This window comes from Natator depressus, chromosome 1, assembly GCF_965152275.1.
Source record: "Natator depressus isolate rNatDep1 chromosome 1, rNatDep2.hap1, whole genome shotgun sequence".
In the NCBI taxonomy this organism is placed as follows: Eukaryota; Metazoa; Chordata; order Testudines; family Cheloniidae; genus Natator; species Natator depressus.
Window position 1 is genome coordinate 209,800,134 of NC_134234.1, and position 27,494 is coordinate 209,827,627.

Sequence of the window (27,494 nt, forward strand, 5' to 3'; positions counted from 1 at the left end):
TAGATTTACAGCCCAGCTTCCCACGCACTTAACTCATCCTCTAGACAAGCCCTTAGACTCACACCTACTTACCAGCATGTAACTTAGCTATGCACACCCCATGCACAGCACCCACCACGTCTAAGGGAGTCTAAGCTGGAATGATGTAAGGGCTTGGAAGAGGAGTGTAGCAAGAGAAACAAAAATAGGGTATTGTAAGAATGTGTAGTTTAAAGTAGCCTCTCAGTCCTTAATTTAATTTACACCTTTTTTCCTGCTTCTGGGTACATAAGCTGCCCAAACTTGGACTCTGTACACCTGTAAATAGATTTTGGGGAGTGTGAACTGGGTGTAAGGGTATCTAGCTCATACTTCTGAATTTAGCCCCATACGTCTCCACGTATCTCATACAAAAATCTCAGGCTTAGAGAAGACACCTAGGACTTGGTATAGTTGAAGCAAATGGGTATTGGCAACAAATGGGCAACAAATGTACAGATTGTTTAAAATATGCAAATATAATATTTCATTGGCCTGAGAATCTTACTTGCTGTCCATTGCTAACCAAATTAGGAAAGATTTACCTGCTTCTTGCCCCTAAAAATATCTGATATCAGGAACTCCTGTATTTCAGGGTGTATAGGAATGTATCATGATCCTAAATGTTTGGGAATCATAGGATTTCTTAAAGTCCTTCCTAGAACAATAATAGATCTCATTCTCTTGCTGTCTCTGCAAAGAACTGTCATAACTCAGACTAATTCTAAATGAGTTAGAAATCTGCCATCCATCTTCCTTTTTGGAGAAAGAACTCATTCACCTTCAGTGGTAAACCAACTGTGAACTCTTTGAAACATAAATTGTTTGCCAGTGAGGAGCTTGTTAACCTGGCCAACTCTCTTTGAGAGCAAACAAATAAATTCCCTGAAGTTCATTTTTTAATATGTGGATAACTTTCAAGTGAAATAACATCATATGCTGACTTCTGCTGAAGCAGTATGCAGCTGGCTTTGACTCTTGCCTTAGCATGTTATGACTGATGTCTGTATAAACTATTTCTCTTGACCTCTGAAGCAGACTTTGATCCACCATAAACGTATCAGCTATGTACCTAATTCTGCCTTTGAATACATGGGTGTAATTTCTACTGAAGTCAGTGGGAGTTACGTTCACATATGGGAGAGAAAAACTGGGCCGCAAGGCCCTTCTGGAATAAACCAGCATAATTCCATTTACTTCAGTTGAGCTATACTGATTTACACCTCTTAGGATCAGGACCTACATCACTACAGCGAAGTTATTGACGAGAATGGCCTCTGTGTCAATCTTTTGGCTTTGTTTTTCAGTTCAAATATATAAAATATCTCCTTTCTATGGGCCATGTCTATGAAGTCAGACAGTCTGTGTGTATCTTCCTTTAAAAACTTTTAACCAAAGTGTACAATTCTAGAACAGGGACACAATTTGATAGCTGCTTTCAACTACCTGAAAGGGGGTTCCAAAGAGGATGGATCTAGACTGTTCTTAGTGGTAGCAGATGACAGAACGAGGAGTAATGGTCTCAAGTTGCAGTGGGGGAGGTTTAGGTTGGATATTAGGAAAAACTTTTTCACTAGGAGGGTGGTGAAGCAGGGAGGTGGTGGAATCTCCTTCCTTAGAAGTTTTTAAGGTCAGGCTTGACAAAGCCCTGGCTGGGATGATTTAGTTGGGGATTGGTCCTGCTTTGAGCAGGGGGTTGGACTAGACGACCTCCTGAGGTCCCTTCCAACCCTGATATTCTATGATTCTATGAATTCTCTAACAAATATTATATATTAGTAAAGAAATTTTATAGAACGTGTCTCATTCTCTGTTACATTGGACAGGAAATTTAGAGACATTTCTATAGAATCCTATTGTCTCATGCCTTTTAAATTCTATGGGCTTTTCCCATAACAGTATGTACCAGAATGTTCCCATGAAAGAACTATCTATAATTCAGAATCTTTGCAAAAGGATATGTTAAGCATTGATTACTGAAAAGCTGTAAATGATTTTCTCAGTCTGATCCTATGGCAGATCTATGAAATTTTTTCTTCTTTTCATTCTGTAGTTACAGGCTTGATTTCAGTTTTGTAATAGCCTGTAGGTGCCTTATTACTGTTGTGGAAAAAACTCACATATGAAAACTAAAAAAACAGTGCAGTGTTATTTTTACTCTTGCAGTTAAAACCTCAATAAAAAGATTGCCATACACTTATAGGATTATTTTATATCTATGAACTCCTTGGCTGGTGAACAAATAAGCCAAACCCATTGTATAGTTATCACTTGTTTCTCTTGTTTTCTCTGGACTGTTTTTCTTTTGATGTGTTTCCCAGTCAGCTGTCTTCCAGCCCTCTCCCTTTCTTCTCCTAAAGGAGATAATTGGTTTAATGCCAACAAAATCTTTGATGTGAGGACTTTAGAAACCTGCTAAGGCAAGACTCAAACCTGCTCCTTTGCAGGAGGAACTTCATCCAGCAGGAGCCACTGGAAATTCTGTTTGTGAAATCCTAAAAATGTAAAGGTGGCCAGAGGGAGAGAATATGATTACAATATATTCTTATTTGCATTTCTCCATGCCCTCATTCCTAATACATCCTTCATAGCCATTGCAGAAATGCTTTTTTCAAGTGCTATTTCAACTGGCTCAAATAGACAGAGCTGCCATCATTTCCTGGAGTCAATTATCCTACGTTTTGATGGACCTTTCCCCATTAGCAAATGTTGATTGATGATCAGGGTCAACATCACCCCATTTATAGTAATAAAAACAATGCTTGACCCTTCTAGAACATTTCCCATCTGAGGATCTCTGCACACTTTGCAAATATTAGAGAATTACAGGCCAGGTATTCAAAAGAGCTCAGCAGCGAACAGTTACTATGTACTCTATTCTGTGTAATTTAAGTTCTTATATTACCTTCATCATTGTTATATGTGAATGCCTGTCAATAATGCATTAATCAAGGGGACTAATGTTTGTCACGTTTGGTTCATTCTCTCTCAATCCCCTGAGAAGTAGAGAAGTATGTGTGCAGTGGAGTGTTTCGTTGTGGTAGAGTTTTGTTTTTTACAATGTGTACACTGTTCTGTGTTTGTGTCAGAGAAGGCAGGTTGAAGAAGTGCGCCTTGCACTTGGGGAAGATGATGGTGAGGTTGTGATGGTCCTTGATTCTTGTGGAAGTTCATTCCGCAGTCTGGGACCAAACCCCAGGAAAGTTCTGTCTCCTGTGCAGATGAGCTTTACCCTGATGGTAGAAAGTTCCATTGTGCCTGAGGAGCACGGCTGTTGAGCATGGTCTTCATCCTGGAACATTAGCCAATCTTCTAAGGACGAGTGACCTGAAGAGGAGGACCAAGATCTTGAATTTGATTCATGATTCTATGGGAAGCCAGTGTGGAGAACAGGCCTCATATGCTCACAATAACCTGTGCTGCTGAGGAGATGCACTGCAATGTTCTCAGTGGCAGCTGTTGGGTGATGAGCACATTTGAAAATTTGACATCTTCATTTAGGGACTTAAAGGGGAGTTAAGCAATTCTGAAGCTCTGGCCACAAGCCTTTCAAACCACCAACACCCAGTAAGTTAAGAGAAGTATCTACCCACTTTACAGAGGAGAAAAAGAGGCAGAGACATTAAGGGCAGAATTTTTCAGCTTTGGGGACAAGTTTTCCACAGATGCAGAATTCCCAGCACTCCAAGGGACAAGATGGGTGAGGTAATATCTTTTGTTGGACCAACTTCTGTTGGTGAGAGAGAAAAGATATTACCTCACCACCCTTTTCTCTCTGATATCCTGGGACTGACACAGCTGCAATTACATTGCACACAACTCCAAGTGAAGTCAATAGAAATGCCTTTGGAAAACATACCATTTATTTAGGAGCCTAAGTTTAGGCACTGTCTGAAAACTGACTTAAGTGACTTACACAAGATCACTTGAGAAATCTGTGCCACTACTGGAAATAGAACCCAATGTTCTGACTTCCAGTCCTTTCCTTTAATGACTGGATTATGTTTTTCACAGTGGAAGGTGTCTGTCTCTTATATAACACAGGTTACCTTTAGCTTTAATTGAGTCAGTCTTCAAAACAACTTCCAATCACAGGAAAAGAAGATTCACAAACTTGAACTAGTTTTGTGCACCCTATGAACCTCCAGAACAGTTCGCAAGGTTCAAAAACCACTCACATCGTGAGGTTAGCCCATCCCTATTGTATACAAATCATACAGTGTGTAAAATTACTCATAAAAGAGGTAGAGATCTTTCTAGATGGAGGAGATCATAAAAAAATAGATTACTGTTTTCAAGAATACAGTTTCTTTTCTGCAGTGCCTTACATCCCCACAGATTTTATAGGGGTCATTCAATCACTGCAGAAATATATCCACCTCTGGGCTAGAACCCAGTAGTAAGTTAGCAGTACAGAGCAACACATCAGGATAGTAAGTGCACACACACACACACACACACTCTCTCTCTCCTCTCCCCTCCCCTCCCCCCAAAACGAATAAAACCAGAGTGCAAGGGTGTTCCCTCTTTTCTTAGCTGGGCTAATGACGCAACTTGACCTGAGAATTCGCTTGTGTATGAGATGAATGTAGTGTCCTCATGCTGAGATGCCTTTGGAGAAATTAGCTTGTGTTAATGTCCTCCCAGGAACTAGTGCAGAGAGTGCCCATAAACCAATGTTTCTCACAGTTAACAACCGATTTCTCTCTCTCTCTCTCTCTCTCTCTCTCTCTCTCTCTCTCAGGCCCGTCAGATTTTAGACCTGACACCTGTGAAGGAGCTGGTGAGCCTGAAGTGGAATATGTATGGACATCCCTATTTCTGTTTCCTGGCCTTGTTCTACGTGCTGTACATGATTTGCTTCACTATGTGCTGTGTTTACCGACCTCTGAAAGCTCGATCAGAAAACAAAACGAATGACAGAGACAACACCATCTACGTCCAGAAAATGCTGCAGGTGCATTGTGTATGGGGATTGGCGGGCCACATGGGCACCAGTCTGACCTATCGGGGAAATCCTACTGTCTCCTGACCTCAGTGGCTGCAGCTAGGCCTTATTTCATTTCCTCACCCTGTACTCTTTTTCAGAGCGAGAATACAGTTGGGGAAATTCTCTGTGTCCTGTTGTCTTGGGTGCTCAGGCTGGACCTGGATGGCTCTTGTGGCCTCTCCAGACACTATAGTGTTCCCCCATACCAATCAGTAGCCCCTCTTTTTCTCCTTTCAGGAATCCTATGTGACATATGAAGATGAGCTAAGGCTGGTCGGTGAGCTGATCACAGTAATTGGAGCTGTAGTGATATTGATCCTGGAGGTAAGGACAACACTCTGAGTCATGCAGCCCTGGATTCTAATCAAGAGAGCTCTTACTTAAGCTAAACAGAGACTGGCCTGTGTTGGTGACTCAGTAGGGGCCATTCTTTGAACCTTAGTGCCTCAGCAGGGTCCTATGGAGCACTATGCTACTGGAAGTGCCATCTATCAGATAAGACCTGAAACTGATGTTGTGACCACTTGGCAGTAAGGATTTCAGGCACTTCAGAGAAGAGTTAGGGTGTTGGCCCCACTGTTTTGGCCAAATGTAGCTCCACTTGGATCTGGGATGTTTGTGTAATGCTCTGTGCTCTTAAACAGCTTCCATGTTCCTCCCCATATGTTGCTGTATTTCCTGAATATCCAGGACAATTAGCTGTTAATTTAAGATCAATGGATGAACAGAACTCTATGTAGATTGGGAATTATCATTCTGATCATCTCCTTGTGCGTAACCCAGTTGATTCCCAAATTTAACAGAGTGTTCCTCTTAGATTCCAGATATCCTTAGAGTTGGAGCCACCAAGTACTTCGGACAAACCATCCTGGGAGGACCGTTCCACGTCATCATGTGAGGTTCCACCTCTCCAAATCTCATAAATAGCTTGTCTCTCATTTTCTATCCATCTGTTCTTTACCTTGTCATTAGACCTGCCCTCTCTCCCCTTCTGGGTGTTGCTTTTCTTTGCTTCTTTCTCTTTCTGCATCAGTTTATGTGCATGAGAGAGACACCGAGAGAGAGATGCCGACAGCCAGGCAAGTGAGCAAGCACAGATGAGCATAAAGATATCACTAGCCAGTTTTCATCTACATGTGGGACAGAGTGTACCTGTGTGTGAACAGAAAGGAAAGAAGGATGATTTGATTCCCATGCTGATCCTCCTGGCTCTCCCTCTTCCTCTACAGCATCACCTATGCCTGTATGATCCTGGTGACCATGGTGATGCGTCTCACCAGCACCACTGGAGAGGTGGTCCCCATGTCCTTCGCCCTGGTGCTGGGCTGGTGCAATGTCATGTACTTTGCACGAGGCTTTCAGATGCTGGGACCCTTCACCATCATGATTCAGAAGGTAAGGACAACACAGCCTTGTTACACAGAGACTGATCCCAGTACACAAGTCCAGAATGGGGAAACCAGAAGAACAGACTTCCTCCAACAGCATTTATATTAGAACATCGGAATGAGGTCTTTTCTGTGACAGGAAGAACTCAGGGTCTTGCCCATATGGGAAAGATGCATGTCTTTTCCAGTGGACACAGGTGTTAGCCATAAGGGCTTTCTGATGCTCCTTTCTTCAACATACCTGTAACATCAGATATATTTAGCATCACACAGTGAGAAGGGGAAAGGTCTTTGGGTTGGTGGGAAAGTCGGGTCTCATGGCAACTATACCTGTCGCTTTGCTCTGCAGATGATATTTGGAGACCTCATGCGCTTCTGCTGGCTCATGGCGGTGGTGATACTTGGCTTTTCATCAGGTGAGACCATAATTTGTAAACCAGGCTGTGTTCCCTCTGCTGTCTCTCCATGTCTTATCTGGGTAATTCAGCATCACCTTGTCCTCTGTGAGAGAGCCAGCTAGGGCTGTGACAACATCTGGCTTCTATTTCTACTCCTGGGGCAATTCTGCGCCACTGCTCGCATGCAGAATTAATATCTGCGGTAGATTTCTTTGCTTTCGCACAGAAAAATGACTTTCTGATGGGGAAGCAAAGGGAAAATGAAAGAGTGGCCATGCACCCCTCCCCAGCAGCACGGGCACATTGTTTCATGTGCCTGGAGCAGCCAGCAAAGAGGTAAATCACTGAGGGGGGTCAGGACTGGGGACACCCCAACTGGTGCCAGGTCAGACCCACCCCTCATCCACCCAACACCCATGCATCTATAGCCAGACTCCCTATATCCAGATCCTCTGCCGAGCCTCAACCCCTGAATCTGGAGCCCCCTGAACCTGGACCACCCCACCCCCGTCGAGCCCCACCCTCACACACCTAGCTCACGGGACACCCTGACCAGTGGTTCCTATCCTGCACTAGGATCAGCTGCTAGTCCCAGCTGGGCTGAGGGTGGGGGAGGAGCGTATTTCCCCTGCATGGAGTAGCTGGTGCCAGAGAGGGGTAAGACCCATCCCAAGAAACCTCCCACAGCTCCGCAACCCCTCCCCCACACCTTCCTGCTCCCATCACTCCTCAGCCACCAGGGAAGGGGTCACTGTATGGAGAGCTGCTCCCCCATCCACCCACCATCCGTGCATTCGAGGGCCCTCAAACCCAGACCCTCCTGCTGAGCCTCACCCCCAGAACCCAACTCCCCCCGCATCTGGACCCCTCCTCCTTGCAAACGGACCCCCGCACCCAAACCCTGACTCACCAACCCCCAACACCTAGATCTCCCCTGCCAAGCCCCACCCGCCTGCATCTGGACCCTCTCTGCTGAGCCCACCCCCCTGCATCCAGACTCCCACCTGTGCACCCAGACCACCCCCTGCTGAGCCCCCTGCACTCGAACCCCCTCCCCAATGAGCCTCACCCTCCATGTACCTCGACCACTCCAATGAACCCCCCCCCGCACCTGGACCCCCAACCCCACTGAGCTCCGAGCTGCACCCAGATGCCCACCCCACTAAGCCACACTACCCCACTACCCAGACCCCAGGCAAGCTCCACCAACCTTCACTTGGGTCCCCCTGCAGAGTCCCATTGCTCCTGCACCTGGAACCCCACAGCGAGCTCCTGTGCATTCAGATCCCCCACACCCAGGTTGCCCCACACAGAACCCTCTCACCCTACACCTGGATTCCTCCACACTAAGCCCCTCCATACTTGTATCCTGCTGGGCTGAGCCTGCCTGCCCACCCCCATCTGATGTGCCTGGTGCGGAGGGGCAGGGCCCAAGGTGTTTCTGGGGCAGGTCCGGGCCTTACGCTGTGTCAGGATTGGGTGCAGCCTCACCACCAAGTCCATGTCCTGGGGGTGGTGGGGTCTGCAGGGTGATCTCCTACCTCCATGCAGCCAGTGGCCTGTGCTCCCCACTACTGTGCTGGAGTCTCCGCATTTATTTGTGGACAAATCAAATTGCAGAATTTTGCAGAATTTTAAAATATTGTGCACAGAATTTTTTTTTTTTTGGCACAGAATTTTTAATTATTTTGGTGCAGAATTTCCTCAGGAGTATATTTCTGTGGAAATGATGCTAGAACTTTCCCCAGCATGGCCTTCTGCTATGTCACAGCTTGTTTATTATTAATTGCTTATATTACTGTTAAGCCCAAAGGTCCCAGTCAGGAATTAGCTCCCATCATGCTGTGAGTTGCACACAGAGATAGACATAGTCCCTGTCCAAGAATCCCCATTCTGATCCCACCCATCAGATTCTCTTTTGCTGACCACAGGGCATTATTCCTATTTTAACTTTCTCTCTCTTCCTTTCCTTGTGCCCCTCCAGCCTTTTACATAATCTTCCAGACAGAGAACCCCACAGAGCTGGGCCAGTTCTACAGCTATCCGATGTCTCTGTTCACCACCTTCGAGCTCTTCCTCACCATCATTGACGGGCCTGCCAACTACAGCGTGGACCTGCCCTTCATGTACAGTGTGGTGTACTTTGCCTTTGCTGTCATTGCCACCCTCCTCATGCTCAACCTGCTCATCGCCATGATGGGTGACACCCACTGGCGCGTGGCCCATGAACGGGACGAGCTTTGGAGAGCACAGGTGAGGGCCCTGTCGTGTTAGGCCATGCAATGGAGAAATCTTTCCAATACAGAATGAGGAGAGTTGGCCCTGGTGGAAGTGCTGATAGGTGCAGCTACTCGCTCCTGCAGTGCAAAGAAGCATGGCCACATCACCCCCATCCTTACACGGCTCCATGGGCTGGGCCTCCCATTCATGTCAAGATTCAGTTTAACTCACCACCACCTCGATAGCTCTGCTCCAGCCTATCTGTCTCCTGTCTCATTCCCTCTGCATATCAAGTACCATCTTTTCTGTCCCTTCACATAATAGGGGCACTCTCGGTGTGAGAGCCTTCTCCTCTGAAGCTCCTGACATCTGGACCAGCCTTTCTGTCTCTTTGTGCCCTATCCACACCTCCATATCATTTCAAACCACCATCCAGAAACCTGTTTGTCCTCTCTTGTCCATCCCAACCCCTTTATATTCCTCACTCACTAACACTCCTCATAGATTCACAGATTCCAAGGCCAGAAGGGACATTGTGATCCTCTAGTCTGACCTCTTACAGGAACACAGGCCATAGAACTTCCCCTAAATAATTCCTAAAGCAGATCCTTTAGGGAAAAAAAGACATTCAATCTTGATTTAAAAATTGTGAGTGATGGAGAATTCACCACGACCCTTGGTAAATCGTTACAATGGTTAATTACTCTCCCCATTAAAAAATGTACATCTTATTTCCAGTCTGAATTTGTTTCACTTCAATTTTTAGCCATTGGATCATGTTATACCTTTTTCTGCTACCTCCTGCCTTTCCAAGACAGACCAGGAAGTTTAATGGTTGACTTTCCTGATGTTGCAGGGTATTGAGTTCCTGATGGTAACTAGACACTCACCCTGCTCATGGCTGTAATATTTGCATAAGCACAGTGGCATCTCCTATAGACTGTGCACTGACTGGCTTATTTCCTGCCACCGTGTGTAAGGGGGAAGAACATTCCATTTTCTGTTGTTTGAAGATGGTCCATGGTTTGCTCAACCCTTGGTGAAATTAAAGCAAAAATAGTGAGCAACCATTTAGTAGACAGGATAGAGATGCTGCCTCTCTTTCCTTCAGTGCCTCTAAACCAGGGGTGGGCAAACTTTTTGGCCCAAGGGCCACATCAGGGTTGCGAAACGCTATGGAGGGCCAGGTAGGGAAGGCTGTGCCTCCGCAAACAGCCTGGCCCCTGCCCCCTATCTGCCCCCTATCTGCCCCCTCCCACTTCGCACCCCATGACTGCCCCCCCAGAACCCTCGACCCATCCAACCTTGTCCCCTGACTGCCCCCTCCCGGAACCCCCCACCCCAACCGCCCCCCCAGGACCCCATCCCCTATCCAACCCCCCCCTGCTCCCTGTCCCCTGACTGCCCCGACCCCTATCCACACCCCTGCCCCCTGAGAGGCCCCCCCGGAACCCCTGACCCATCCAACCCGCCCCCCCCCTTGTCCCCTGGCCGCCCCTCCTGGGAACCCCCCCCAGGACCTCCCCCATCCAACCCCCCTTCCTGGGACCCCCTGGGAGCCCCCCCATCCAACCCCCCCGCTCCCTGTCTCCTGACCACCACCCCAAACCTCCACACCATCCAACCGCTTCCTGTCCCCTGACTGCCCCCCGGGACCTCCTGCCCCTTATCCAACCCCCCCCTCCCCCTGCCCCCTTACCAGGCCACTCAGAGCAGCAGGACAGGCTTATTGGAAAGCCTGGGAGGTGGGCAGGTGCAAGTCGTGCTGCCCGCGCGGCGGCATCACTGCAGGGGAGGGGGGACAGTGGGGGCAGGGCGGGGAGTAAGCCTCCCTGGCTGGGAGCTCAGGGACCAGGCAGGACGGTCCCACGGGCCATAGTTTGCCCACCTCTGCTCTAAACTCTGCTCATGGAGGTGTCAATGATTTTCAAAATGAGGTTTTTCAGATAGTGTTTTGGGTTTTTTTTCTTACTTTCCTCTCTCGTATTTGAAAAGGTTGTTGCCACTACTGTCATGCTGGAACGGAAACTCCCACGATGCCTCTGGCCTCGCTCTGGGATCTGTGGACGGGAGTATGGACTAGGGGACCGGTGGTACCTCAGGTGAGTTCCCCTCTCCGACATGTCCTTTGTGGATGTGCATGCATGTGCATGTGTGCACACACAAGAGCTGGTTAGAAAATGGATTTTCCATCTTGTGAAAAGTTTCAAGATTTCAAAAAAATGTTCATACTGAATCAAGACGAAAAACCAAAATTATGACGTTTTTCACAAAATGAAATTTCAAAAAACATTGATTTCAAGTCAATTGAAATAATTTGTTTTGATAAGTTTGAAATGTTTTGCTTAAATTTTGACCCTTCCATTATTTTTTATATAAAATACAGTAAATTTCAAACAAAAAGTAATTTCAACATGAAAAATTGACACTTTTCATCCCTGGAATCTCAAAATGGGACACTTGGACATGGTCACAAAAACAGATTTCCATTTTTTTTCCCAAAAGGATGTTTTGTAGAAATCAATAGGATTTTGCAAAAAAAAAAAAAAAAAAAAATCATTTTAATCGAAACAGTATTTTCCAGTGAAAAGCTGGTTTGACTAAAACATTCTGGCCAGCTGTAGCAGGGGTTGGACTAGACGACCTCCTGAGGTCTCTTCCAACCCTAATCTTCTATGATTCTATGATACACCCACCTGTGAGGAAATTGCGCAGCACAGAGAAAGAGAAGGGGACAGCGTCACAATGCAAGGAATGAGATTGGGACTAGCTGGCTCCAGTAGCTCAGGGAATGGTCCATGAAGCCATTCCGCCATACAGATTCCAACCTGGCTTAGGACAGAGCTGGCTAAGCACTGGTCCCATTAGAGGTCCCATTAGTCCCATTTCACTCAATGTGAAATTAGTTGATGTGTTCAGTCCAGCTCTTATCCCAGAAGCTACTTTCCTACCTGGCTGTCTCAACAGAGAGGCCAAGGCCTGAATGGGCTACAGAGCCTGAATTCTTCTTTTTCTCCCACATACGACCAAGTGTGCAGAGCATTTGGTGGGGTGTTGTGTGTGGCTGGGAAAGCTTGTCATAGAATCATAGAATATCAGGGTTGGAAGGGGCCTCAGGAGGTCATCTAGTCCAACCCCCTGCTCAAAGCAGGGCCAATCCCCAACTAAACCATCCCAGCCAGGGTTTTGTCAAGCCTGACCTTAAAAGCTTCTAAGGAAGGAGATTCCACCACCTCCCTAGGTAACGCATTCCACTGTGTCACCACCCTCCTAGTGAAAAAGTTTTTCCTAATATCCAACCTAAACCTCCCCCACTGCAACTTGAGACCATTACTCCTTGTTCTGTCATCAGCTACCGCTGAGAACAGTCTAGATCCATCCTCTTTGGAACCCCCTTTCAGGTAGTTGAAAGCAGCTATCAAATCCCCCCTCATTCTTCTCTTCCGCAGACTAAACAATCCCAGTTCCCTCAGCCTCTCCTCATAAGGCATGTGTTCCAGTCCCCTAATCATTTTTGTTGCCCTCCGCTGGACTCTTTCCAATTTTTCCACATCCTTCTTGTAGTGTGGGACCCAAAACTGGACACAGTACTCCAGATGAGGCCTCAACAATGTCGAAAAGAGGGGAACGATCACGTCCCTTGATCTGCTGGCAATGCCCCTACTTATACATCCCAAAATGCCATTGGCCTTCTTGGCAACAAGGGCACACTATTGACTCATATCCAGCTTCTTGTCCACTGTAACCCCTAGGTCCTTTTCTGCAGAACTGCTGCTGAGCCATTCTGTCCCTAGTCTGTAGCGGTGCATGGGATTCTTCCGTCCTAAGGGCAGGACTCTGCACTTGTCCTTGTTGAACCTCATCAGATTTCTTTTGGCCCAATCCTCTAATTTGTCTAGGGCCCTCTGTATCCTATCCCTACCCTCCAGCGTATCTACCTCTCCTCCCAGTTTAGTGTCATCTGCAAACTTGCTGAGGGTGCAATCCACACCATCCTCCAGATCATTTATGAAGATATTGAACAAAACTGGCCTGAGGACCGACCCTTGGGGCACTCCACTTGATTCAAGCTGCCAACTTGACATGGAGCCATTGATCACTACCCGTTGAGCCCAACCATCTAGCCAACTTTCTATCCACCTTATAGTCCATTCATCCAGCCCATACTTCTTTAACTTGCTGACAAGAATACTGTGGGAGACCGTGTCAAAAGGTTTGCTAAAGTCAAGGAACAACACGTCCACCGCTTTCCCCTCATCCACAGAGCCAGTTATCTCGTCATAGAAGGTAATTAGATTAGTCAGGCATGACTTGCCCTTGGTGAATCCAGGCTGACTGTTCCTGATCACTTTCCTCTCCTCTAAGTGCTTCAGAATTGATTCCTTGAGGACCTGCTCCATGATTTTTCCAGGGACTGAGGTGAGGCTGACTGGCCTGTCATTCCCAGGATCCTCCTTCTTCCCTTTTTTAAAGATGGGCACTACATTAGCCTTTTTCCAGTCATCCGGGACTTCCCCGGATCGCCATGAGTTTTCAAAGATAATGGCCAATGGCTCTGCAATCACATCCGCCAACTCCTTTAGCACTCAGCACGTCCGGCCCCATGGACTTGTGCTCATCGAGCTTTTCTAAATAGTCCCAAACCACTTCTTTCTCCACAGAGGGCTGGTCACCTCCTCCCCATGCTGTGCTGCCCAGTGCAGCAGTCTGGGAGCTGACCTTGTTCGTGAAGACAGAGGCAAAAAAAGCATTGAGTACATTCGCTTTTTCCACATCCTCTGTCACTAGGTTGCCTCCCTCATTCAGTAAGGGGCCCACACTTTCCTTGACTTTCTTCTTGTTGCTAACATACCTGAAGAAACCCTTCTTGTTACTCTTAACATCTCTTGCTAGCTGCAACTCCAGGTGTGATTTGGTCTTCCTGATTTCACTCCTGCATCCCCAAGCAATATCTTTATACTCTTCCTTGGTCATTTGTCCAGTCTTCCACTTCTTGTAAGCTGCTTTTTTGTGTTCAAGATCAGCAAGGATTTCACTGTTAAGCCAAGCTGGTCGCCTGCCATATTTACTATTCTTTCTACACATCGGGATGGTTTGTCCCTGTAACCTCAATAAGGATTCTTTAAAATACAGCCAGCTGTCCTGGACTCCTTTCCCCCTCATGTTATTCTCCGCGGGGATCCTGCCCATCAGTTCCCTGAGGGAGTCAAGTCTGCTTTTCTGAAGTCCAGGGTCCATATTCTGCTGCTCTCCTTTCTTCCCTGTGTCAGGATCCTGAACTCGACCATCTCATGGTCACTGCCTCCCAGGTTCCCATCCACTTTTGCTTCCCCGACTAATTCTTCGCAGTTTGTGAGCAGCAGGTCAAGAAGAGCTCTGCCCCTAGTTGGTTCCTCCAGCACTTGCACCAGGAAATTGTCCCCTACATTTTCCAAAAACTTCCTGGATTTTCTGTGCGCCGCTGTATTGCTCTCCCAGCAGATATCAGGGTGATTGAAGTCTCCCATGAGAACCAGGGCCTGTGATCTAGTAACTTCCATGAGTTGCTGGAAGAAAGCCTCGTCCACCTCATCCCCCTGGTCCGGTGGTCTATAGCAGACTCCCACCACGATATCACCCTTGTTGCTCACACTTCTAAACTTAATCCAGAGACTCTCAGGTTTTTCTGCAGTTTCATACCAGAGCTCTGAGCAGTCATACTGCTCCCTTACATACAGTGCAACTCCCCCACCTTTTCTGCCCTGCCTGTCCTTCCTGAACAGTTTATATCCATCCATGACAGTACTCCAGTCATGTGAGTTATCCCACCAAGTCTCTGTTATTCCAATCACATCATAATTCCTTGACTGTGCCAGTTCTCCCTGCTTATTTCCCAGGCTTCTTGCATTTGTGTATAGGCACTTGAGATAACTCGCTGATCGTCCCTCTTTCTCAGTGTGAGGCAGGAGCCCTGCCCTCTCGCGCGCTTCTGCTCGTGCTTCCTCCCGGTATCCACTTCCCCACTTACCTCAGGGCTTTGGTCTCCTTCCCCCAGTGAACCTAGTTTAAAGCCCTCCTCAGTAGGTTAGCGAGCCTGCTTGCGAAGATGCTCTTCCCTCTCTTCGTTAGGTGGAGCCTGTCTCTGCCTAGCACTCCTCCTCCTTGGAACGCCATCCCATGGTCAAAGAATCCAAAGCCTTCTTTCCGACACCACCTGCGTAGCCATTCGTTGACTTCCACGATTTGACGGTCTCTACCCAGGCCTTTTCCTTCCACGGGGAGGATGGACGAGAAGACCACTTGCACCTCAGACTCCTTTATCCTTCTTCCTAGAGCCATGTAGTCTGTAGTGATCCGCTCAAGGTCATTCTCGGCAGTATCATTGGTGCCCACGTGGAGAAGCAGGAAGGGGTAGCGATCCGAGGGCTTGATGAATCTCGGCAGTCTCTCCATCACATCGTGAATCCTAGCTCCTGGCAAGCAGCAGACTTCTCAGTTTTCCCAGTCGGGGCGGCAGATAGATGACTCAGTCCCCCTGAGGAGAGAGTCCCCGACCACCACCACCCACCTCCTTCTCTTGGGAGCGGTGGTCGTGGAACCCCCAACCCTAGGACAGTGCATCTCATGCCTTCCAATCAGCGGAGTCTCCTTCTGTTCCCTTCCCTCAGATGTATCATCTAGTTCACTCTCTGCATTAGTACCTGTGGAGAGAACATGAAAACGGTTACTTACCTGTCCCTGTGCATTAGATAAGTGGTTCTCAAAAAGAGGTCTGGGGCCCCCTGGGGGGCTGCGAGCAGGTTTCAGGGGGTCCACCAAGCAGGACCAGTGTTAGACTTGCTGGGGCCCAGGGCAGAAAGCCAAAGTCCCGCTGCAGGGGGCTGAAGCGCAGGGCCCTGAGCCCTGCCATCTGGGGCTGAAGCAGAAGCCGGAGCAACTTAGCTTCACGATGTCCCCTGTGGTGTGGGAACCTGGGCAGTTGCCCTGCTTGCTACCCCTTAATGCCAACCCTGGTTCTTATGCAGAAAACCAGTTACTGTGGCACAGGTGGGCTGTGGAGTTTTTATCATTTTTATAGCCTTGAAAAGAAAAAGGTTGAGAACCCCTGCGTTAGATAAGCAGAAGGCTTCAGCCCCTGGGCCTGTCAGCCTAGTAGCTTTCACCAGCACTGAAATGCACTTTAAATATTTCGAAAACGAGACAAGAATAATAAAGGGGGCATTTGGACAGGACCCTGGGGTCTAACATGATCCCCAAAGTGTCAAGTTACTATGTTGTATGTTTCCAAAGTAGAATGTATTCAGCAGGAGTGGACACAAGACACAAAAGGTGGACCAAATTCCAACAGCCACCCTCAAAGTTTCAAGTTGTTTAGATCTAGGAATTTGGTTTAAGTCCAGTACTAGGGTTTCAATATAACTTGTTTCTTTTGGTCTGGATAAAATCAGACCTGATTCTCCTCTCTCACGCTGGTTTTATTCCTGATTCTTACCACTGTGAGAGGAGAATAAGACCAATGTACGGATTTATCCTTTCACATGTTTGCATTTTGTGGATCAGGCCCCAAGGGGGAGCCATTCCAGTATACAATGTGGCTCTCAGCAGGTTTCAGCAGATGGATGCTTGTGGATTTCAAGCCTGCTGGAGACAATGAGCAGCTTAGCTATATAGTAAAAAGAAAAGGAGTACTTAGAGGAACCTTAGAGACTAAAAAATTTATTTGAGCATAAGCTGTAGCTCACGAAAGCTTATGCTCAAATAAATTTGTTAGTCTCTAAGGTGCCACAAGTACTCCTTTTCTTTTTGCGAATACAGACTAACACAGCTGCTACTCTAAAACTTAGCTATACAGTGTCACTGATGGGGAACAGCTTCCATCTGAGAGTGCTGTGTAGCCCACCCACCCATCCCTTCCCCTGCACACGCACACATGTGTACACCACACACCCCAAGTGCTCCCCACAAGCAGAGAATGGTACTGACACAATCCAATCGTGTGTGTAGTCCTATCGTGTGCCTGTTACCAACACACAGCATGGCAGAGCACTACCCTCAGAGAGACAGCAGCGAGCTAAGCAAAGTAGGAAGGTTCTTGGGTGGAACAAAAGAGGGGAAATGGATCAGAAGGGGTGAGTTCAGGTGCAAAGCGCAACACAAGGGGAAAAGTGTCTTTCCCAGGGACTCAGCTTGGAGAATCACAGGGAAAGGCAGATTACCAAGATCAGAAGAGATGAACTAGCAGTTGGGAAGAGGACGTCTTCATCATCTGGACCCATGGAAAAGAAGCCCTTGAGGAATTCCACCATGATTTCAACAATTTCCATCCCACCATCAACCTCAGCCTAGACCAGTCCACACAAGCGGTCCATTTCCTGGACACTACTGTGGTAATAATCGATGGTCACATAAACACCACCCTATATCGGAAACCTACTGACCGCTATACTTACCTACATGCCTGCAGCTTCCATCCAGGACACACCACATGATCCATTGTCTACAGCCAAGCTCTAAGATACAACCGCATTTGCTCCAATCCCTCAGACAGACACAAACACCTACAAGATCTCTATCAAGCATTCTTACAACTACAGTACCCACCTGCTGCAGTGAAAAAACAGATTGACAGAGCCAGAAGAGTACCCAGAAGTCACCTACTACAGGACAGGCCCAACAAAGAAAATAACAGAACGCCACTAGCTGTCACCTTCAGCCCCAACTAAAACCTCTCCAGCGCATTATCAAAGATTTACAACCTATCCTGAAAAATGATCTCTCACTCTCACAGATCTTGGGAGACAGACCAGTCCTCGCTTACAGACAACTCCCCAACCTGAAGCAAATACTCTCCAGCAACCACACATCACACAACAGAACCACTAACCCAGGAACCTATCCTTGCAACAAAGCCCAATGCCAACTCTGTCCACATATTTATTCAAGTGACACCATCATAGGACCTAATCACATTAACCACACCATCAGGGGCTCGTTCACCTGCACATCTACCGATGTGATATATGCCATCGTGTGCCAGCAATGCCCCTCTGCCATGTAATTGGCCAAACCAGACAGTCTCTATGCAAAAGAATAAATGGACACAAATCTGACATCAGGAATCATAACATTCAAAAACTGGTAGGAGAACACTTCAACTTCTCTGGCCACTCAGTAAAAGATTTAAGGGTGGCAATTTTGCAAAAGAAAAGCGTCAAAAACAGACTCCAATGAGAAACTGCTGAGCTTGAATTAATATGCAAACTAGATACCATTAACCTGGGCTTGAATAGAGACTGGGAGTGGCTGGGTCATTACACATATTGAATCTATTTCCTTAAGTATCCTCACACCTTCTTGTCAACTGTCTAAATGGGCCATTTTCATTATCACTACAAAAGTTTTTTTTCTGCTGCTGCTAACAGCTCATCTTAACTAATTAGCCTCTCACAGTTTGTATGGTAACTTCCAACTTATCTGTATGTGTGTATATCTTACTATATGTTCCATTCTATGCATCCGATGAAGTGGGCTGTAGCCCACGAAAGCTTATGCTCTAATAAATTTGTTAGTTTCTAAGGTGCCACAAGTACTCCTGTTCTTTTTGGGAAGAGGAAGTAGATGTGGGGTCAAGTCGAGCAAGTCCACCAAGAATTTGCAGTTGGTCAAAGGGAAAGGAGAAGGTGTGGTTAGGAAATCAGTGAAGGGGATAGAGAACTGGGGAGCAGGGAGGAAACAATGCCAGTGAAGGTTTTGGGGCTGTGGGGAGAATGGATAGAAGCCAGTGGAGGTGGTGGGTCTCCTTCAATAGTGTGTGTGTGTGAACAGGAGGAAGCTAAAGGAGCTCTGCTTGTGACAAGTTCCCCCATGGATGTGCTAAGCCTTGTGCTGGGTGTGATGTTGGGAGAGGGCTGCTTGGTGGAGCTGCTAGTGGTTGTTGAGAAGCGGGGATGTTTCTGGTGTATTCAACTTCTTCTCATCTTTCTACAGGGTAGAAGACAGGGTCGATCCCAACAAGCAAAAGATGCATCGTTACACAGAAGCATTTAAGACCCAGGATAAAGAGAACTTCGACAAATACTCAGAGAACCTGGATGGGGAGATCCCCTACCAGAAGGACCTAGCACCAGTTGCTGCTTCAGTGTCCCGGAGCACATCCCAGAGCAGTTCCCACCGTGGCTGGGAGATCCTGAGGCGTACCACCTTCAGACAACTTCAAGGGGAAGTCAACCATGCCATGGAAGAGGAGGAGGTCTACCATGTCTGAGACACATCTCTCCTGACTCCACAACGTGGATGCCCTGTGCTGAAGCAATTACCTTCTCCAGATGCCAGTGGAAACTCCAGTATGGACACCACACTCCATAGCTATTAAGAGCTCTCCAGATGCAACAGGATTGCTCCATGCTGCAGGATGGATGGATACTGCTGCCCAAGTCTCCTCTCCCCCTCTTCCATGTGTCCTTGTTGCTGTGTTGGCTAGGAGCTGAGTTGAGGGGTTTGGTGTTTGTCCAGCTCTGTAACTCTCCACAGAAACAGACAGAAAAATGTTCCAGCCCTGGGGTTTCATCCATTTACAGGAGATCCTGACCACAGGGCAACTATGAACTGATCAGTAACTCCTCTCTCGCCCTGTGATACATGGTATATTCCTTCCCTCAGTCCCACAAAGACCACAGTGCTTTCTGAATTGAGGAGAGCTGACTTGGGAGATTTTTTTGGTACAGAACTGAAAACAATATTTAAACTCAGGAAACTAGTAGCAGCTGACACTGCGGTGATTAAAGGGAATGTCCCCATACAGCTGGCATTCAAGAAGCTGCCAGATATCCCTCCCTGAAGAAAGACAAACCTCTATTAGTGGCATTTTCCACACTGCTACTCGAGGAGGGACTGAGTGTTTTTCTGCCATATGAATGCACTTTAATCATATTTGTTACAGAAATGTGACTGTTGGTTTCCTAAGGATATGTCACACATTCTGTGCTGGGACTTTTACCCAGTTTTAAGAGGGTGCAGGGGCTGGTGAGATGACTCCCTAAAGAGATCCCAGGTGAATTGGTCCCGAGCAGTGTTTCCGATGGAAAAGTAGAAATCTCTGGCTCATGGTCTGATATCTGCCTGCCATCTATTATCTTTGCTGTGTTGAGACTGCAGGCTGTTTGGTCCTTGTCTTCATGGAGATCAGTGGTGCAGCTGTGGGCCTGCTGTGGTGAGGCATGCCAGCTCCAACTCACCCTGTGCTATGTCATGAGGAGAAGGGGGAGCTATATGGCCACTGTCAATCAACATGGGAAGCAAGTGCTGGGTGAGACACAGTGGGAGGTATTGCTAGGCAACTTGGAAACAAGTCTTGTCTCTTTTAACAACATATAATGATGCCTGGTCCACAATGACTCTGATTCATCCACACGGTCCCCCACTCCAGGTTCAGTGCTTTTTCACCTCTTCCTTTAGTTCTCTGCCAGGATGTCCCTTCAGGAAAATGACTACAGGGAAGAAATGAGGTGCCCTTTTGGAGGGCCTCATGCCCTCAGCAACTCACAGTGTAATCCCAATAGCAGAACTAATTGGAATGCAATTTGTAGCCTGACATTTCCTCTGTAACAGGTCCTGTGAATCAAACTCTGTGTCTAAGGGGAACCCAAAGGTAGCTTGCTTGCATTAGACCCTACCATTGTAACAGGACATCCTTTACTGCTCCTTGGCATCCAGAACCAAGGAGTGAAGGAACAGAAACCAGTGGCTTTCTTATTAATGGTGTTATTCCCACCCTTCACAGCAACTGTCCCCTGCATGGGACTGCTGCAGACTTTAGTGCCATATCCAGATGCATGGCCTTTGAGGTTATGTGCATTTTATTACATGTACTATTTCCCCCCTACTTGAATGCGTGCTTGAGTCCTAAGGAGGAGATTTTTCCCCTTGGGTTAAGACGAATACTTGTATTAGGTACACTGTGATTAATTGAAGTCATGTGAGTTGGTCTTCTTTTCATCTCTATACTCCCAGCCCGTCCTGTTGAACCACAGGGATTTGCACTAAATGTTTATGGAAATGGGAAATATGTGATTTTGCACATGTACCAAAACTGTGAATTGTTGCTCTAATTGTAATTTAATTTCCTTAATCAATGGAGGAGAGAAGGGAAGGGGGTTGGTGGAGTCTTCCTTAATCTTTCCACATCTGCCTGTGCTCTTCAACCAGTTGGAAGTCTGACTGAGAAACAATTAAGAAAGAACACCATGAGGTCATTTTTACCTAGCATTTCCCAGTTGTGACTGGCTTTATTTGCAAATCAAAAAATGATTGTTCTAAGTGTCAGCTGTGCATTTTCTGTCTCTGGTGTCACCATAATCACGCTTTAAACTTTTAGTGCCAGTATCTCTCCTCAGTTAGGCCTGCACAATTTCATTAAAGCCATTGGGATTGCGCAGGAGTAAATGAGAGGAGACTCCAGTTGGTCCTGTGTGTTCGTAAAGACTCACTAGCCAAAACTGGTGCCCCAGGGACAAGACAAGTGAGATCAGTAGGTGTAAAACCTCTATGAATTGTTGTTCCTGTTACTTCTAAATTCTGTATATAAAATGGGGTTGAAATGTAGACCAATGTGATTGGTTCTGCTGTTTTTCACTATGACATTAACTGGAGCTACTTTGCCTCATTGAATCCTCCAATTCATAATCTCTTTAGAATCATAGAAGTTTAGGATTGGAAGAGACCTCAAGATGTCATCTAGTCCAACCCCCTGCTCAAAGCAACTAAATCATCCCAGCCAGGGCTTTGTCAAGCCGGGCCTTAAAAACCTCTGAGGATGGAGATTCCACTACCTCCCTAGGTAACGCATTCCAGTGCTTCACCACCCTCCTAGTGAAATAGTGTTTCCTAATACCCAACCTAGACCTCCCCCACTGCAATTTGAGACCATTGCTCCTTGTTCTGTCTTCTGCCACCACTGAGAACAGCCGAGCTCCATCCTCTTTGGAACCCCTCTTCAGGTAGTTGAAGGCTGCTATCAAATCCCCCCTCATTCTTCTTTTCTGCAGATTAAACAAGCCCAGTTCCCTCAGCCTCTCCTTGTAAGTCTCGTAAGTCATGTGCCCCAGCCCCCTGATCATTTTTGTTGTGCTCCACTGGACTCTCTCCAATTTGTCCACATTCTTTCTGTAGTGGGGGGGCCCCAAACTGGACGCAATACTCCAGATGTGGCCTCACCAGTGCCGAATAGAGGGGAATAATCACTTCCCTCGATCTGCTGGCAATGCTTCTCCTAATGCAGCCCAATATACCATTAGCCTTCTTGGCAACAAGGGCACACTGCTGACTCATATCCAGCTTCTCATCCACTGTAATCCCCAGGTCCTTTTCTGCACAACTGCTGTTTAGCCAGTCAGTCCCCAGCCTGTAGCAGTGCATGGGATTCTTCCGTCCTAAGTGCAGGACTCTGCACTTGTCCTTGTTGAACCTCACCTTTTGGCCCAATCCTCCAATTTGTCTAGGTCTCTCTGGACCCTATCCCTACCCTCCAGAATATCTACCTGTCCCCCCAGCTTAGTGTCATCCATGAACTTGCTGAGGGTGCAATCTATCCCATCGTCCAGATCATTCATGAAGATGTTGAACAAAACCGGCCCCAGGACCAACCCGTGGGGCACTCTGCTTGATACCAGCTGCCAACTGGACATCAAGCCGTTGATCACTACCCAGTGAGCCTGACAATCTAGACAGCTTTCTATCCACCTTATAGTCCATTCATCCAGCCCATACTTTAACTTGCTGTTAAGAATACTGTGGGAGACCTTGTCAAAAGCTTTGCTAAAGTCAAGGAACAACACGTCCACTGCTTTCCCCTCATCCACAGAGCCAGTTATCTCATCATAGAAGGCAATTAGATTAGTCAGGCATGACTTGCCCTTGGTGAATCCATGCTGACTGTTCCTGATCACTTTCCTCTCCTCTAAGTGCTTCAGAATCGATTCCTTGAGGACCTGCTCCATGATTTTTCCAGGGACTGAGGTGTGGCTGTAGTTCCCCGGGTTTTCCTTCTTCCCTTTTTCCTCCTTTCTTACATCAGAAACTTGCAAAGCAAGGCAGGGGGAAATATAATATGGAGGTCTGAGAAGCTTTTGTGAAACACACAAAGGATACTATGAAGGAGAAAAGAATCTTTTTTTTAAAATGTCCTTATGTATGTTGCTAATTATAACAACTTAGAAATCTTTTAAGAATTTCAAAATCTAACTGACTTTTTGCTGTTCCTGCTGTTTTTACTGACTTTAATTTGCAGTTCACACATACTGAATGGGAAGGCTTGACCTGCCGGCTTTATTCTGTCTCCTGTAACTTGGGCAATGCTATTGCATTTGGGCTTCCAACCGAGCAAGGGAACATTCACATTTAAAAAACCAAACCCCCTAATTATTTTCACTTCATGCAAATGGTTTGGTTCAAATTAGATTTTGAGAGTTAGTGAAACTTCTTAAAATAACAAGCCCTACATTTTGAACCTAAATATCTTTACAATATATCTAAGTAAGCAAGTATAATATCCCAGTCAATCATCAGGTATGTGTAGAATTTAAAATGAAAGATACTTGTAATTTTAAAAATAATTGTAAAATAATAACCTCAGTCCCTTACCTGTCCAACTGTGGGCTCAGCATTTGGTATTAGGAGAAATGCCTGATAACCAGAACTTACATGGAAGTTGATGGAACTTTGGCCATTAATGGCAATAGGAATAAGGTTGGGCCGCAATAGCTGGGCTGGGAGTGTGTAAATGCTCTGCTTTAGGGGCCCAAACCAGCCATAAACTGAGCTCCTCATAGGAGTTGGTGAGTGCCCTGAACTTCTGTTCACTTCAGTGCTCAGCTGAATGAAGCTGAAGAATGAAGCTGACATTCTTGCAATGACATCAGGTCTCTGGGCAGGCTCAGAACCTTACACAGGAAAGACTCCCATTAATTTTAATTCGCTTTGGATCAGGCCCTAAAAGAGGATTCTAATCTAGTAAGGATGACTTTTTTTCAAATGCAATTTTAAGCCATCTCATTATTATTTAACCAATTTGAATCTTAAAAAGGGTTTTATATAAAAAAACATGTTCCCATGATCTGTTTTTCTGAACTACCTTTTGCTGTAATTTAAAGTGTGATTTTTATGGTGGCTCCGTAACAATGATATTTTGTGTTTCATGGTCTGTGTTGCTGATTCAGTTTCCAGTCAAAAAGTTCTTCTAACTGGTAACTCTACCAACTACACATGGGTTTTGAAAATCCAGCTGTGTTTTTTCTATGTCTTTCCTATTCATCATTCATAAAGCTTCCACAATCATAATTCTGCTAAGTGCTCTGTTGGTGATGAGTGAAGCAGTCTCACTCTTCCACAGCTTTATTGACTCTGCAGAAGCAGAAACTTGTTTGGGTCAGGAAAGCCAGCAGAAATGATTCAGATCAAGGGCCAAATACATTGGGTAAGTTTATACTAAAACTTTTTGTATCAAAACTGCACATTTGTACTGTATTCTCTTCTACCTCTGTAAACATGGATTAACACTTACACTGATGTAATACGGCCCCAAGACTCTGAAATGTGGTACTGATTAGAACAGATGATCATTATTGCTATAATTCTCAGTTTGTTTTCCTCCAGTGTTGTCATTTCAGAACAGACCTTCCTCTTTCCCCCACTCTGCCAACTGTTGACCTCAAACAATCTTTAATTGCTACTGAAGCAACTTCAGGGTTTTAAGATCTTGTCTTGTATCTGGAAAATTGGTAGGTCAGAAAATGAGATAAGATGGATGAACTAATTTGATCTGATTTTGTTGATTAAGTAAATTTTGTTCAAAATAAAAATGTAGAGATTAAGCATGCATGGGCTTTGTGTGTGTTTTTGTTTTTTTGTTTGAATAAGAGTAATAATTTATGACAGTTCTTGTGATTGTCCCCTCATCAGCCACTGTGAGTACTAGACTTTACTTGAGTCTTTTGTGTGTTTCTGGTTATTTTTATGATCCTATCCCACCCTCTTCCCCCATCAAAAAACTGATTACAATGCATTTTAGAAAATCCTTGCTTCAAACTGTAACTGTAAAGGATTCAAATAATCATCACCAGAAGGTAACATCAAGGTCCCTTATTTGCTTGATTTTGGAATAACCGAATGGGACTGGACCACATTTTCCTCTCTGTTTGTGTGTGTATATGTATGTGCGTGCTCATGCATGTGCAGCATGTGGCGCAATGGGACATAAGAACATAAGAACGGCCACATGGGGTCAGACCAAAGGTCCATCTAGCCCAGTGTCCTGTCTTCCGACAGTGGCCAAGGCCAGGTGCCCCAGAGGGAGTGAACAGAACAGGGAATCACCAAGTGATCCATCCCCTGTCGCCCATTCCCAGCTTCTGGCAAACCATCACTAGGAACACCGTTATCCTGATTTGAGTTTGGGGGCACTCTCACAAATTTAGGTATTGAGCTTTGTAGAAAGAGTCATGCATCTGCAAAACTGGATACAGACAACAGTGTTTTTCTTTCCCAATATTGGACTTTTTTTAAAAAAAGATGAACCTATGGATTTGATTGTCAATTTTTCGTTTTCACAGTACCTTCCCTCCTGTTCAGCTGTTACCTAGAAGAGTAAGCATATTGATCCTGGGGGAACACTTGCAAGGTCAGGTCCTAATCATGCAAACCTTTGTGGAGCTCAGCCCCCCTTCCTGTTGAAGGGCATTCAGTAGGCCTCAGCTCTAAGTGAGCCAGATCCTGCTCTCATTATTAGTAAAATTCCTATTGATTTAAATGGAAGCAGAATTGGGTCCTTGTACTGATACTTGCTTTTTCTTTTGTTTCCACTATTTATTTAGGTTTATGTACAACAATAACAAAGTGCCAGCATGATACTGTAGGCATTTTGAGAAAATCCTCCAGAATACAATCAATACAGCTAAGAAGTGCAACAGCACTTCACCCATATTCCATGAAGCAATAAAAAGATGTATTTCTAACTTCTGATTTTTGAAACCTTTTTTTCCAAACATTAATTGAGTTTAAGAAGCCCCGAACACTCCAGTAATGCCCCCGAACACTCCACCTTCAATAATGTTAGTGCAGTGTTTGGGCCATTGCTGCATTTTTGTTTTGTTTTTGAAGGGTGGCATTTTATAATTGAGCACCCATATTGCCACAAGGTACTTCTCGATACCAAAGACAAATTCCCTGTCAAAAAGAGCTTACAATCCCAGTTCAGACAAGACACAAGCAAGAACTGTAGACAAAAGGCACATTAAGAGAGAGGTAGGACAATCACTAGTTATCTGACCTTGCTTCTACTTTATGACTTGTTGATCAATGCAAGGAGGGTGTGTTCCACGGTTAGTTGTTTCAGTGACTGTGCATCATTCTGTCTCCCTGGCTGAAGAACTAATTTAAATTTGTCTGCAGGGTCACCTCCTTCTTTGTGTATTGAAGCCTGTTGTTGGCTGGTACTTTCTCTGCTGTGAAAGAGATGAATGTTTGCTAGGAGAGCAAAGCAGGGTGAGGTGATAGTGCAATGTTCTTCATGCCTGCAACTCCAGGGCTAATGATTTTATAAACTCTTCAGAGCTGTCCTCAGTTGAGCTGGGGATTTTCGATTTAAAATAGTAAGAAATGAAATATTTACACAGTCTAAGCCTTGTTCCTAGGGAAACCAACACCCCAGCACAAAAACCACCTGGCTATCTTCCTCAGCGCAGAGGCCAAGGACCAAATGGCTGCTGGAGGATGAAATTTCCTCTCATCTCTAGAGAAGGGGTCTCCATAGCTGCTTGTGCTCCCAACTTTTGCAAACCTGACCTGGTTAATTTCAATTTAGATTGCCAAGAAACACCCGCCATTTCCGTCCACCCACCCTACACAAACACAGTTATAGCTCAGTTAAAAATACTTATTGATGTAAAATTTGGCAGGGATTATTTCTAATGATGTATTTTTTCACTATGCTCTCGGGCAGCTGGCTCCGCTGCCTGAGGCCTAGTTCCTGAGAATTGGTCTGTAAACTTTGGCTTAGAAGCATCTTCCATCCTTATGCATACCAAGGACAGAGGGAGTTTGTAAGCGGCTTCAGTGGCTCATTCAACTCCCAGATCGTGACTGCTCTGGTCTCCAGGCTGAAATCCCAGCTTGCCAGCCTCCATGTCTGGCTGTCCGCTGTAAGAGGGGCTCCAAACCCATCTCCCTGGCCCCTGAATGCCTGGCTCCAAAGAACAGTGCAGAGAACATGCACTCAAACCCAATTAATGTCCCCTCGTAGGGAAAACTGGAGAACAAGAGGCAGCTGTAGGCAGAGATAGAAAACAAAGTGTCAGGGCCTGGCTGAAGAAAAATGGAAGGGATGCTGAATTTCTATGATATTGTGAAAAAGATGGCAAATTCCCTGGCTGTTTAATTGCAGAGTCCACGGAGCGCTGACTGAGATGAATCGGGCAGTTTACATTTCTTGGCGCTATTGTTTCAGGCCCC

At 46.0% G+C, this 27,494-nt stretch overlaps 1 protein-coding gene across 1 annotated transcript in view; it reads left to right on the forward strand.

Annotated features, from left to right (window-relative positions):
• The window catches only part of LOC141984736 (transient receptor potential cation channel subfamily V member 6-like), a 43,202-nt gene extending 23,945 nt beyond the window's left edge, over positions 1-19,257 (forward strand). The window contains exons 8-15 of the mRNA XM_074948075.1: positions 4,763-4,975; positions 5,246-5,332; positions 5,826-5,902; positions 6,238-6,403; positions 6,746-6,812; positions 8,779-9,047; positions 11,010-11,116; positions 18,981-19,257. Coding sequence (XP_074804176.1) covers positions 4,763-4,975; positions 5,246-5,332; positions 5,826-5,902; positions 6,238-6,403; positions 6,746-6,812; positions 8,779-9,047; positions 11,010-11,116; positions 18,981-19,257 — 1,263 coding nt within the window. The remainder of the gene's footprint in view (positions 1-4,762; positions 4,976-5,245; positions 5,333-5,825; positions 5,903-6,237; positions 6,404-6,745; positions 6,813-8,778; positions 9,048-11,009; positions 11,117-18,980) is intronic.
• The last annotated feature ends 8,237 nt before the right edge of the window (positions 19,258-27,494 follow it).